The sequence below is a fragment of the Carcharodon carcharias genome, chromosome 6, assembly GCF_017639515.1.
Source record: "Carcharodon carcharias isolate sCarCar2 chromosome 6, sCarCar2.pri, whole genome shotgun sequence".
Classification (NCBI taxonomy): Eukaryota; Metazoa; Chordata; class Chondrichthyes; order Lamniformes; family Lamnidae; genus Carcharodon; species Carcharodon carcharias.
Window position 1 is genome coordinate 168396528 of NC_054472.1, and position 15143 is coordinate 168411670.

The 15143-nt window shown below is 40.9% G+C and overlaps 1 protein-coding gene across 7 annotated transcripts in view; it reads left to right on the top strand.

Annotated features, from left to right (window-relative positions):
- Positions 1-15143, top strand: part of ptk2aa (protein tyrosine kinase 2aa) — a 551780-nt gene that overhangs the window by 342205 nt on the left and 194432 nt on the right. For all 7 annotated transcript variants that reach the window (XM_041189015.1, XM_041189013.1, XM_041189014.1 and 4 more), the window contains 2 exons: positions 2553-2583; positions 13816-13868. In XM_041189015.1, the coding sequence (XP_041044949.1) occupies positions 2553-2583; positions 13816-13868 (84 nt within the window). The remainder of the gene's footprint in view (positions 1-2552; positions 2584-13815; positions 13869-15143) is intronic.

Consider the following 15143-nt stretch of genomic DNA (forward strand, 5'->3'; position numbering starts at 1 on the left):
TAAGCCAGGATGGTTTGTGACTTGGAGGGGAACTTAGTGTTCCCATGTGTCTGTTGCCCTTGTTCTTCTAGGTGGTAGGGTTCAAGGGTTTGGAAGGCTCTGTGGAAGAAGCCTTGGTGAGTTGCTGCAGTACATCCTGTATAAAGTACAGACTGTATCCACTATGTGCTGGTAGCGGAGGGAGTGAATGTTTAAGGTGTTCGATGGAGTGCCGATCAAGGGGGCTACTTTGTTGTGGATGGTGTTTTTAAAAATTCTTTTATGGGTTGTGGGCTTTGCTGGGTAGGCCAACATGTATTGCCCATCCCTAACTGCCCTTGAGAAAGTGGTGGTGAGCTGCCACCTTGACCTGCTGCAGTCCATGTGGAGTAGGTACACCTATAATGTTGTTAGGAAGGGAGTTGCCCCGATCCCCATTATTTCAGTTTTATTGGGCCGTCCTGGTGTAACCCTCAACCAAATGCTGTCTCGCTGCAACCTTGCTTTTGGAATTCAGTTCTTTCTTTTCTGTTTGGCCCAAGACTGTAATGAGGTCTGGAGCTGAGTGGCCCTGGTATAATTGAGCATTAGGATGTTCATGGAGCCTTAACCTCTGTTTGTTTCTTGTTTATCCATTACTATTCTCTGAAATTGAAGCTTATTCACCTTCTACAAGAGAAATTCCTTGGCTTGCACCATCTTCAACACAGATCTTCATAAAGACTTCCTGAGTATTTCTAATAGGCCTCCTCACTCTCAACACTGTTTTAAATATTGATAACAAACCGCCTGAACTATAATTGATACATAGAGAGAACAGTTCTCTGACGTGAGTAGTTTCTTTAGATAAGCTTTGATATTTTTGGATCTGAAATACTATAATTCACTCTCTTGCTACTCCTTGGGGGAATGAGTGGCACCATGACCATGATTTTGCTGTCCAGAAACAACAGCTGATTGTGATTGGTTCAGACTACAGTAACCTTCAGTATCTTGCTCTTGTTCATGCACTCTCTCATTTTTGATTAGCCACTTTTAGGGCAGAGATCACAAGATGTTAGATTTTAAGTATTCTGTCTTGATATGTCTTCCTTTCTTGCTTAAAAACTTAAATGCATGAACATACACAATCTGCTCCAAATTAAAAAGGATTTTTAAAAAATCCAAATTATTGGCTGTTGGGATAAACTATTTTACTCTGTGACTCAATCTTTGGTTGCGATTCCTCCCATCTCAAATTTATCCATAATGCGTCCATCTGTTTGCCTGAGGAAACATGCTATTATGGAAACAAGTGTGAATCAGCAGGGCCAAAAGCAAAGATTAGCAATAACCAGCCTTGGGAAGTTAGAACAGGATCATGGTGGAAAAAAATATTATTTTTTTTTTAAATCTGGGGCGACAACTGCTGCAATGTAAATAAATTGCACTAATATACAGCATTATAAGCTTAATCGGCACCTCACCCACATTTCAAACATTCACTCCCTCCACCATTGCTGCACAGTGGCAGCAGTCTGTGTGATCCATGAAATGCGCGGCAGCAACTCATAACTTGTTCAACAGCATCTTTCACACCTGAGACCTCTGCTGCCTTGGAGACTAAGGCGGGAGGCTTGTGGAAACACCACCCAATCCACGTTTGCTTCCAAGTCACACACCATTCAGATTGATCCATCATCGTTGCTGCGTCAAAATCCTCTAACTTTCTCCTGAATAGCACTGTGGGTATACCTACCCCACACTGTCTGCAGTGGTTCAAGAAGGCAGATTATCAAGGGCAATTAGGAATGGGTCTACACACATATATTCATGTCTTTCGACAACTGATAGCTTATGGTTTATTACTTGGTGAGCACTGAATTTGGAAAACAGAGGATAAAACAAATATCTAGAGCCAACCATCTTATTTTAATGGGGCCCCTACATTTGCTGTTTGTAGCTGAGATAGCTGCTCAGTTCTATGATTCCTCTTTCAACTTCTACATGTAAAGAGTTTGAAAATGAATATCAGCTTAGTTGGAATCCCAGAGTTAGGCAGACTGCAATTCAAAGACAGAAATGCACATAGAACAGCAAATCTGCATATGGCACCCATGCCTAATTAAGAGAGCTAACACTATTTGCAAGGCCATTACCTATTCTGTTCCTCTGATGTTGTAAGTGATACTTTCAACCTTCTGTAGTAAGTTACGTAGTTGAGAATTGTTTGATGGAAATTGTTTATTTATATCTGGTCATCTTTACAGAACTAGGAATGAATTAACATTAAACTAAAAAAATAATTGAATGAGTTTAAAAATAAACACATTCAAGCTTCAGAAGATCGAATTAACCCATGATGTGCTACATCATGTTCATGGGTTCAACTGGCCATGATGCATTTATTGTTTAGTTTGGATATCCTGGTGGTTGCAGATTTTTTTTGGATAGATATAAATCATTTACATATGTTTCATGGAGTTCTTCATCCTATATTTTGCTTTTAAACAATGCATGCTAATTTAGTGAAAGCTCTATTAAGAAAGAAATGTTGATAATCTGCTTAAATTTGTTGTTTTTTGTTTCCACAGAAGGAGAGCGAGCCTTGCCTTCCTTACCCAAGTAAGTAAACGTAAGAGTTTCAAGTAATTAGCAGTGCATCATTTAAGTTAAATTATGTTTTAAGAATAATTTGTAGTTTTGTTCCTTTTCGCTGAAAGAACAAAATGTTTTTCTGAACAGTGGAGTATAATGTGGAATCATAGAATGGTTACAGCACTGAAGGAAGCCATTTTTCCCTTTGCATCCATGATGGCTCTCTGTAAGAGCAATTCAACTAGTCTTATTCCTCTGTCCTTTCCCTGTAGCTCTGCAAATTTTTTCTCTTCGGATAATTATTTAATTCTGTTTTTAAAGCCACAATTGAATCTGCCTTCACCACATGTTCAATCAAAGCATTACTGATGCTAACCATTCACTGCGTAAAAAAGTTTTTCCTCATGTCGCCTTTGGTTCTTTTGCCATTCACCTTAAACCAGAGTCCTCTGGTTCTCGATCCTTCTGCCAATGAAAACTGTTCCTCCCTATCTACTCTGTTCAAATTTTAGAGATCTCAATCAAATCTTCTTTCAACTTTTTCTTTAAAGAGAACAGCTCCCATCATTCACGTGACTGAAGTTTCTCATCCCTGGAAATGTTTTCTGCATCCTTTCTATAACGTCTTCACATCCTCAAAGTGTGGTGCCCAGAATTGGGCACAATACCCCACTTGAGGCTGAGCCAGTGTTTGATAAAGGTTCATTGTAATTTGTGCTCTATGCCCCTTTTTATGAAGCCCAGGATCCTAGGGTGCCAAATTAACCATTTGATCAACCTGCCTTGCCACCTTCAATTATTTGTGCAAACATACTCATAGGTCCCACTGCACCTGCACCTTTTTGGAATTGTATCCTTTATTTTATATTGCCCCCTGTCAGTCTTCCTACCAAAATGTATCACTTGACACCTCTCTGAATAAATTCCAACTGCCACTTGTCCACCATTCCATCAATCTGTCTATGTCCACTTGAAGTTAGTCATTATCCTGCTCACAGTTCACAATGCCTCCAAGTTTTGTGTCATCTGCAAATTTTAAAATTCTACCCTGCACACCCAAAACTAGGCCATTAACATAGATCCAAAAAATCTGTGGTCCTCATACTGACCATTGGGGAAATCACACAAAGGTGCAGGTGGAGGTTGAGTGCAGCGAGACCTAATGCTTAAATCTAGGAATTTGGGAAGTGAGGGAGTTCATCAGATGCATGATGGTTGTATATCCAAACACCCTGTGTACGGTGAACTGACCATTGGTTCACAACCTCATGGGCATCCATGCCTCCACTGTAAGGGCACCTGCAAGCAAGATATGAAGATGGCAGACACTGGCACTGACAACAGGGAGACAGTGTCTGATGGCCATGACCTCTGAAGGCTGACTGTTTGGAAGGGCATTGGAAAAGGAGAGTGGAAACGAAAAGCTCAGCTATCCAAGAAGAGGGCCCAGAGAAAACCAAGACCACTGAATTGTGCACCTTCTCAACCCACTGTTTTCATCTGCAGCAAATGTGGCAGAGTCGACCTTTCCAGAGTGGGCTCCTGAGCCACAACAAGCTTAACACAGAGTTGACCACCACAGTGCAAACCATTGTCTTGGAGACAGAAAGCTGCTACTTAACTCTGTGAAAATTCACTTGCTCGTGATTGGCAAGCCCTAACGTGCTCTGGCGTGCTTACTAGGTAAATACTGTAACTTCATGCGCATCCGCTTGTTTAAATGCTAAATATCTTGGCAAGATACTGTTAGAGCGAAACTTGCAGAAGAGTGGGGTAACACAGACAGCAGCTTCCTGTTTTGAATGCACATGTGAAGACCCTGAAAGTTGCTGTCTGATTTAGTCCATAATAATTGTGAGCACTCATGGCCTCACTGGTTTCCCTACTCCAAAATCTTAGACATTGTTTTTTTCTGTCTTAACTGTTCATGTCCAAGGATAGATATTGTGTGTTTGCATTTCTATAGCTCATTATCTGCAATGTACTTAACACAACAATTATCTTTTGAAATGCATGACTGTTAATATTGACAAAAACATAAAGTGTAGAATCATTTAGGAACTTTGCATGCAAAATGGTGATATAATATATATATACAATATATTACTGATAATGTATCAATCATCCTGTGGACAATTTCACCTTGGTCAGTGATTCATGTAATAGGAGCTTGGTGGTGGGAGAAAACGCAATATGTACACTTTTATGTATTGATACATTTTTGCTTCTGGCAAAAAAAGCTAAAAACCCAGGCCAATTTCGAGGGGAGGCAGCAGGTGAGATCCAGGAAATTATTTTGTGATCTGTTAAGGCGATTGAAATTTTTCTATGAGATCACTTTGGCCCTGGATAATATTATGCAGTGCCTACCTTTTGTACGAGATGATCACCTGCACCCTAGCCCCTTCCAGCCAGAAACAAGCTTAGCTCCTGCTTGAAGGAGTTCAACCCCATTTATAAAAGGTAAAATGCTGTTGGCTTTTTTCTGGCCTTACCTGCTTGTACCCGTGCTTGCAGAGTATTAAGAATTTGAACTTGAGGCCTGTCTGTTAACCTTACTCTTCATCATGATTTAATTCATAGAATCATGGAATGATACAACACAGAAGCTAGCCTGTCGTACTTGTGCCATGTCTTTGAAAGAGCTATCCAATTGGTCCCACTCCCTGCTCTTTCTTCATAGCCTAGCAAATGTTTCAGTTTCAAGGTCCATTTCCAAACTTATTAGTGAATTTGCTTTCACCACTCTCTCAAGTAGATCATCATAGCTTCGTGCATTAAAAAAGCATCCTCATTCCCCTCCACCATCACCACCACAAAAAATTGCTTTTTTGGCAATTACCTTAACTCTGTGTCGTCTGGCTACTGACCTTCCTGCCATTGGAAACAGTTCAGATCATTTTGTTATTTCACTTAAGATATTTGGTTTCTGCTCTTCCTTTATTTGTTTGCGCAAAATTGACAAGAACTGGCATCATAGCAAATAATTTTGGGCAATCAAAAGCTAACTTTTGTCCAATTATGATAACCTTATTCAATTGCTATAGATGTATTGCACAACATATTATTGTACTACCATCGTGTTGAGGACAAGAAAATGGTACAAAAAAATACATTCATTTGCCAATGGGCTACATTTAAAAGTGGTACTTTTAAAACAGTTGCCGGATGATTTTTTTGTAAAAATTTGGATAATCATATATAAGTTTGCAGAATCCATCTCTCTCTTAGACAGTTCCTGGGGATCAAGGATGATTTGCTTCCAATCCAGTTCAGTGAGCTCTGTAATGGCTGCTAAGTCCAATGTGCGATCGGCAGACTCTGTCACATGTGGGGAAGGTAATGCTTGAAGGGTCGTTAGGCGGCTTGTTTGCTCCCTCCCAAGTTTCGACTTCACCTCTTCAAGTTCCCGACGGAGTCTCTCGATGTGATTGGTGCCTTCCCAAATGATCCTTCTCCATGTTGGTTAGTCAGAAGCCAGGGTCTCCCATGAGTCAATGGTGCATTTGACCTCTTCCAGTGATGCTTTGAGAAGATCCCTAAGGTGTTTCCTTTGTTCCCCTGGGAGTCTCTTGCCGTGACCGAATTCTGAGTTGAGCAGTTGCTTTGTGAGTCTGGTGTCAGACATACGAGCGACATGGCCTGTCCAGCAGAGTTCGTTTTGAGTGATTAGCACCTCAACACTGGTCAAGTTGCCTTGGAAGAGAATACTGCTGTTCTTGTCCACCTTTTTTGTCATTGGATATGGAGGATCTTGTAAAGACACTGCTGATGATACTTCTCCAGTGCTTTGAGGTGCCTGATGTAGCTTGTCCAAGCCTTTAAAGCACATAGGAGGGTGGGAATCACAGCTGCCTGGCAAACCATGACCTTAGTCTCAGGTTCGAGATCCTGCTCCTCAAATACTCTCTTCCTCAGTTGGCTGAAGGCTGAACTGGCACATTGCAGGCAATGATGAGTTTCATTGTCTATTTCGGCCTTTGTCAAGAGGAGGCACCCAAGCTAGTGAAAATGTTCACATTTTCCGGGATCTGGCTGGTGATCTTAATCAATGGGGGACGTGTCTTGCTATGATAGCTGGTTGGAAGAGAACCTTGTTCTCTGGATGTTAAGTCACAGGCCCATTTTTCCATATGTTTTGGAAAAGGAGTTGACAATGGCCTGGAGCTCAGTTTTTGACTGAGCACAAACACAAGCATCATCTGCATACTAAAGCTTAATGATTGAGGCTGGAGTGGCTTTGGTTTTGGATTGAACGTGGCGTAGGTTGAACAGTTTCCTGTATATTCTGTAGGTTATCTCCACGCCTGTGAGTAATTTGCTGTAGGTGATTTGCAGTGTTACAGCAAGGATAATGGAGAAGAAAGTTGGTGCAATGACACAGCCTTGTTTGACCCCAGTTTTCACTGAGGTGGGGTTTGTGGTTTTTCTGTTGATGAGGATCACAGCTTGCAGCTCAGATGGAGATGGTGACAAATTTCTGAGGGCAGCAAAATTTGGGGAGGATACTCTATTAGCCTTCATAGTTGACGGAATCAAAGGTTTCTGTGAAGTTTTGATACTATTCCTTGCACTTTTCTTGAATTTGTTGCACAGTGAAGGTCATGTCTGTGGTACATCTTGGTGAGCAAAAACTGCACTGTGACTCTGGAAGGGGTTCCTTGGCCACTGGTAGGAGGCAGTTGAGGAGGATCCTTGCAACGATCTTTCCTGTGGCAAACAGGGAGATTCCTCTGTAGTTGCCGCAGGGAGACTCTTCTGTGGTTACCGCAATCAGGCTTGTGCCCCTTCTTGTATATAACCTTGATCACAGCATCCCTGAGGCCCTCCAGCATGTGCGCTTTTTCCCAAAAGAGGGATATGAGGTTGTGTTGCCATGCCAGGAGCGTATCTTCATCATGTTTCAGAATTTCAGCAGGATTTCTATCTGCTCCAGGGGCTTTGTTATTTTTCAGTTGTCGAATGCCTTTTTCAACCTTGCTGCAGACCGCGGTAGCACTAAGACTGATTCGGACAGGGTACTGAGGATTGATGTCAAGGACATTTGAGTCGAAGAATCGGCTGAGGATTTCTTCAAAATACTCTCTCCAGCAAGCATTGATTGCCTCCCTGTCCTTGATGAGCTCCCCTCCATGCTTGGCTCTCAGCAGGGTGAGAGCTGTTGAGGGCTTTGCGCCTGAGATCATTTTGATATATAATTACACTCAATTGTCAATAGACTGCATTTAAAAGTGACATTTTTGGTTACCAGGTGATTTTTTTTAAAATTTGGATAGCCATATGTAAGTTTGCAAAATCCCACAGCAGGAAAGGTAGCACAAAATGGTGACAAAGCAAAAGAAAGCTGGAAACCACATGAAATACTTAAACTGAAATGTCTCAGCCCCTGATGATAGGGTGTCTAACACCTGATTATTGCAATTGAACAAATCTGAATGTACCTTGGTGTATGAATATGTATTTCTAAGTAACTATCGTGTACTGTATTGGTGAATCAGAATGAAAAATATACCAAATAGATTAGCGGTGGGGGGGGGGGAAATCATGGGGGGAGGGAGGTTAGAGAAATAGAATAGTAGCAGCATGTTCTCTAAAAGTAGTTTTGTATTCTACCTCTGCACAGTTTAGTTCAGTTTTCATGATATCATCACCAGGAAATGTTTGTTGGTTTAAATGGGAGGTGAGTCTAGAATGTCAGAACATTACAGCGCAGAAGGAGGTCGTTTGGCCCATTGAGACTGAATCCGTTCTTTTGAAGACCAGTTCAGTTAGCCCCAATCCCTGATTCTTTCCCTATATACCCGCAGTTTTTTTCATCCTTCTAGCATTTATGCCATTCCCTTTGAAAGCTGTGGTGGAAGTTGTTCCTCCCAGCCGATTGTGTAGTGTATTCGAAACCCACTCATTGGGTAAAAAAGTTTTTCCTCATGTTGGCTTTGGTGGCTCTTCCAATCGCGTTAAACCTGTACCTGTACCCTTAATCTTAAACTCCTTCCCAAGCCTCCTCTGTTTGATGGAGAAAATCCCACTTCTCTCATCTGTCCATGTAACTGTAATCCCTTATGCCTTGAAACATTGCAGTAAATTGCTCTGTATCCTTTTTTTATTTTTTTCACGGGATGTGGGCATCAATGTCAATGCCAACATTTATTGCCCATCCCTAACTGCCCTTGAGAAGGTTATGTTGTGCTGTCATCTTGAACCGCTGCAGCCCATGTGTTGTAGTAACACCCACAGTGCTGTTAGGGAGGGTGTTCCAGGATTTTGACCTAGCAACACTGAAGGAATGGCGATATAGTTTCAAGTTTGGATGGTGTGTGACTTGGAGGGGAACTTCCAGGAGGGTGTGTTCCCGTGCATCTGCTACCCTTGTCCTTCGGGGTGATAGAGGTTACAGGCTTGGAAGGTGCTGTTGAAGGAGCCTTGGTGAGTTCTGCAATGCATCTTGTAGATGATACACACTGCTGCCATTGTGCAGTAGTGGAGTGAGTGGATGTTGAAGCCGGGGGTTGGGGAAACAAATAAGCTGGCTGCTTTATCCTGGATGGTGTTGAGCTTTTTGAGTGTTCTTGGAGCTGCAACCATCTAGGCAGGTGAAGAGTGTCCCATCGCACTCCTGACTTGTGCCTTGTAGATGGTGGATAGGCTTTGGGGAATCAGGAGGTGAGTTACTCTGCAGTATTTCCAGCCTCTGACCTGCTCTTGTAGCCACAGAATTTATATGGCTGGTCCAGTTCAGCTTCTGGTCAGTGGTAACCACCAGGATATGGTAACGCCATTGAACGTGAAAGGGAGATGGTTGGATATTCTTTTGTTGGATATGTTCACTGCTTGGCACTTGTGGCAAGTAACATGCGCAGCCCAAGCCTGAATGTTGTTCACGTCTTGTTGCCTTTGGACCTGGGTTGCTTCCGTATCTGAGGAGTTGCAAATGGTGCTGAACATTGGGCAATCATCAGCAAATATCCCCACTTCTGACCTTATGATGGAAGGAAGGTCATTGATGAAGCAGCTGGAGACGGTTGGGCCTAGGACACTACCCTGAGGAACTCGTGCAGTGACATCCTGGGACTGAGATGATCGACCTCCAACAACCACAACCATCTAGGTATGTGCTAGTATGACTTCAACAGGTGGAGAGTTTTCCCCAACTCCCATTGACTCTAGTTTTGTTAGGGCTTCTTGATGTCTTGTTGTCAAGGGCAGTTACTCCTGCCTCACCTCTGGAGTTCAGCTCTTTTGTCCAAGTTTGAACTGAGGCTGCAATGAGGTCAGGAGCTGAGTGACCCTGGCAGAACCCAAACTGAGCATCAGTGAGCAGGTTATTTCTAAGCACATGCCACTTGAGAGCACTGTTGATGACTCCTTCTATCACTTAACTGATGATTGAGAGTAGACTGATGAGGTGATAATTGACTGGGTTGGATTTGTCGTGCTTTTTGTGGATGGGACACCTGGGCAATTTTCCACATTATTGGGTAGATGCTGGTGTTGTAGTTGTACGAGAACAGCTCGGCTAGGGATGGGGCTAGTTTTGGAGCACAAGTCTTCAGTCGCTTGCCAGAATGTTGTCAGGGCCCATATCCTTTGCAGTATCCAGTGCCTTCAGCAATCTTTTGATATCACATGGAGAGAATTATATTGGCTGAAGACTGGCATATGTGATACTGGGGACTGGAGGGGGAGACCAAGATGAATCATCCACTCAGCATTCCTGGCTGAAGATTGTTGCAAATGCTTCAGCCTTGTCTATTGCACTGATTTGCTGGGCTCCCCCATCATTGAGGATGGGGATATTTGTGGAGCCGCCTCCTTCAGTGAGTTGTTTAATTGTCCATCACCATTTGCGACTGGATATGGCAGGACTGCAGAGCTTAGATCTGCTCTGTTGGTTTTTGGATTGCTTAGCTCTGTCTGTTGCATGTTGCTTCCACTGTTTGGCATGCAAGTAGTCCTGTTTTGTAGCTTCACTAGGTTGTCACATCATTTTTAGGTATGCCAGATGCTGCTCCTGGCATATCCTTCTGAACACTTTATTGTACCAGAGTTGATCCCCCAGATTGATGGTAATGTTAGAGTGGGGGATATAGAATTGTAGAAAGTTATGCCGACCCATAAGGATATAGATCCTGGTTGTACACAATTCTGCTGCTGTTGATGGCCTACAGTGCCTCTTAGATCCCCAGTTTTGAATTGCTAGATTTGTTCTAAATCTATCCCATTTAGCAAGGTGGTAGTGCCACAGAACACGACGGGGGGTACCCCAGTGTGAAGGTGGGACTTTGTCTCCTCTAGAACTGTGTGGTAGTCACTCCTACCAATACTCACATGGACAGATGAATCTGTGACAGGTAGATTTGTGAGAACGAGGTCAAGTAGGGTTTTCCCCCCCACTTGTTGGTTCCCCCACCACCTGCTGCAGACCCAGTCTAGCAGTTATGTCCTTTAGGACTCAACCAGCTCGGTCAGTCATGATGCTACCAAGCCACTCTTGGTGATGTCCTCTATTCTATGTCTTTGCCACCTGCAATGCTTCCTCCCAAGTGGTGTTCAAACTGGAGGAGTACCTATTCATCAGCTGTGATGGTAGGTGGTAACCAGCTGGTGATTTTCTTGCCCATGTTTGACCTGATGCCATGAGATTTCATGGGGTCCAAAGTTGATGTTGAGAACTCACCCTCCAAAACCTTCACGCCCTGAAGTATGGTGCCTAGAATTGGACACAATACCCTGGTTTGGATTGAACTAGTGTTTTATATAGGTTTAGCATAAGTCCCTGGCTTTTGTACTCTATTCCACTATTTATAAAGTTCAGGATCCCCTATGTTTTATTCACTGCTTTGTTAACCTGTTCTGCTACCTTCAAGGATTTGTGGACCAAACTTCCCAGGCTTATCTGTTCTTGCTCCCTTCAAAATTGAACCTTTTAGCTTTGTATTGTCTTTTTTCATGTTTCCAACCCAAATATATTACATATATAAATATATCACATTTTTCAGTTTTGAAGTTCTCCTGCTTTGTGTCTGCCCATTCAACAGCCTGCCTCTTGAAGTCTGTTACTGTCTTCCTCACTGTTTACTATGCTTCCAAGTTTCATATCATCTCCAAATTTGAAACTTAGTGCCCTAAGTTCCCAAGTCCAAGCAATTAATGTAGTGGTTCTTGTACTGAACCCTGAGGAACAATATTTCTTACCTCCCTCCAGTTCAAAAACAGCTATTCATCTTTGCACTGTTTTCCCTCCCCCCAATTTTGTATCCATGCTGCTGTTCCCTCTTTTATTCCATCGATCACACTACAGTAGTTACTTTTCCTTTGTCTTTTTTCCTCTCTTAGCCCAATCTTTATTTCCCCCTCATTATATTAAAATACAGTAGATAGTGCTATATGTGCCACCATAAAGTAGACACTTGTCATTTTAAAAAAAGGAAAATCCAGCTTGGGGCTATGTTTTCTGTAATTTCTGAAATTTATGGTAGTACTGAGCAAAGCAGACATGATGGAATCATCTAAAATACCACTCTAAAATATCTTATACGTTATTTATTTTGTCTGGAGATAAATTGTTACTTTAATAGCCCATTATTTTAATGTTAAAATAATGGTAAGGCTAATAGTGCTCTTTGTTATTGGCTAGCATGTTACAGTAGCTTCAGGCACTGGCAGATACCCGACTAATTGCAGAAATCAAAAAGTTGCTTTCCCTTGTGTGCTGCTGACCTATGATTGGAATGTGTCGAATGTCATGAAGTTACCGTACTTGATTGGTAGATACGAACCACAGAATGTTAGAGCTGGTCTGAAGTGAGGCAAGGAGCTTCTTTTGGAACTATTTACCAACTGTGCACATTTAATTAAACCTGGATTAGCTGTCAGGGATTCTTTTAACAATGTGCTAATTACTGCCACTGAAAGTATTTGGCCCTGAAAATTAACTCATTTTAGGGGTCTCATTCCTTCAGAACTTAACTGAATATTTTTAAAATATGAAATTTAAAGTTAAATTCATTTTCAAATTTTCCCCTCTTTTTTCTCTTTCTGTTGACCCAATCTTTATTTGCCTCCTATTATTTCTCTTTCAGCCCCTTAATTAACATTGAATTTACGCACGCTATACCTCCTTCTCAGTCCTTGTGTTCATTTCACAATTGTTCAGATTGATTGAAGAGGTATGGAGGTGCTTGCCCTGTTCATTTTGTTCCAAGCTGTCTGATTTCCCTCACTGTTCCCACTTGCAATGCGGGGTTATCAAGATTAAACGGCAAAGGGCAAGAATAACTAATGGCAAATGCTGTTAATTCATTCCTACAGCAAGTTATGACCAGTACTAGTTTTCCTTGCCTGCTCCAATCCTATTTCACTCAGCATGCACATTCCACTTCTATGTTTAAAAACAGGCTGATTTTGAGTTCGGTTCAAAAATGTCACCTATTTTTATGTCTCTCACTCTTAAGTTTAGAAGGATTTGCAGTTAGGCTCAATTCTTCTGATCACAAATTTCACTCCCAATATTACCCAAAAATTTGACCTTTGTTTTTAAAAGAGTATACAAAACAGCAGCAACTTGCCTTAATGTAGGCGTTTCACACAGGCATGAGGGAAAAAAACAGGTGATCAGAAACTTAGTGGTGAGGTTTGGGAGGGTCTTTAAGGAAGATAGGGAGGTCACCAAGAGTACATTCAGACAATAATTTCAAAGTAGAGCCTGGGGACTCATAATGGTGATTGTGCTTGTAACTTTTCTTTCTCTCCTGTCAATGTATGTGAGAACTAACTAGTTACTTTTTATTCAACACTAGAAATGTTGGAAACTGGTTTATGCTTCCTATTTGGCTTTTTATATTGCAGAGTCAATTTTTTGTCTGCTCACAGTGCAAGCAAATGATCCTCAGTCAGTAATTTTATGTATGTTTTCCCCCTTACATTTACAGGATATATGATTGAGTCACAGTTTTGTGTTAAGTTGTAATGCTTGCCTGCAGATCAGAAATTCAGTTTACAACCTGACACAAATGTGTTCAGCTTTCACTTAAGCATGTTGAATGTCTATGTTTGCTTTGATACATATGGTGCATTCTCTTTATCCACCCTCCAAAATTTTCATATAGTAGCTCCTATTCATAGCAATCTCCCTATGCCAAAAAGTGAATGGTACAACCTGCTAATTATTGTAGGCAGCCATTGGGTGGAAGCAATGAATTCATAGTAGACATTGCAGAAAATGTATAACGTTCAGCATCTCTCACATTCATTTTTCAGGTTGTCAAACAGTGAAAAGCAAGGATTGAGGACTCGAACCGTCTCAGTCTCAGGTAGGACTTTCTGGGGTTAGGAAAAGGTTTTTACTTTCTAAAACCTTCAAATTTAATGGAAAATAGTGACCTGTGCAGAGGGAATTGTATATTTTCCTTTCATTGTTTGTCAGTTGTTTAAAGTTGATCTTTTGCACTTGAGGATTTTTAAATATGGAAAATTCCTGTTCCAGATCTTTGTTTTGTTATTAAAAGAAAATAGGGTTCTTTATTCTGTTTTTTAGAATCCACACTTAAGCAGTTCAGTATTTTATGCATTTAAAAATTCTCAACTTAAATAAGAAAGTATACATTGGTTATTAATTATAATTTACCACTTTTAATTGAAATCCATTGATGATAGTATAATGTTAACATTTTCACGCATTAAATATATGATGTCTAGCAAATGACTAAAGGAATTTTCGGTGCATCACTAATAGTATATTGTGCTCATTTTAAATACATCCATGGTGTGATGTCAACTCCTAAGTGTTAATCAGTTGCAATTATTTTATTTTCCTTGAAATTATCACATTTATCAAATGTGGAATATGGAGTAAAAAATTGAAAAACACTTTTAAAAAAGGTTTGAGAATGAGGAAATCCAGATTTGTGGCAACCAGTGTGTAAAAATGAGTTAAAATATAATATAATATTAGGAGGCTTTCAGGTTATATTTTATATATAAATAGAATGTTGAAATAATTGAACAATAAAAAGTTGATATTTTTAAGCTCGTCAACACGTGCATGTTTGTACTCATTTCACCAGCTGTTTTTACCAATAAAGAAAATGGACTACAATTTTTAACTTAATTTACTCTTATGAAATTGTTGCAACATTTAATTCTGCTTCATTGATTTTGTGCTTAATAGAATGGCAGTATGAATACCCATGTAATTATGATGTGGAAAATTGCATTGATCATAATTGAACTACTTGCTGCTATACAGTGACTAAGTTCTCACAAAGGCTGGACTCAATAAGCCATAGGCCAAATTAGCTCTGTTGAATAGCAATCAACATAAAAAGTATTCTTTTGAATGTCACTGGGCTCCATCCTACTTTCAGGTCGATCACAGATGAATGTTAAATGCCAGGCTACTGAGGACAAATAGAAGTTTATTGAAATTTCAGTCAAAGCACAGAGTGAGCTGTGTGTTGTGACCTCAGTGGTAAGATGATGATGAGGCCTACTATTGGATGTGAAAGAACTTCTTGTGTAGGAATTGCTTTCAGATTTCCTCCTTGGGAGTTCCACAGGAGTAGGTACCAAATCTCAAATGTTTTAAC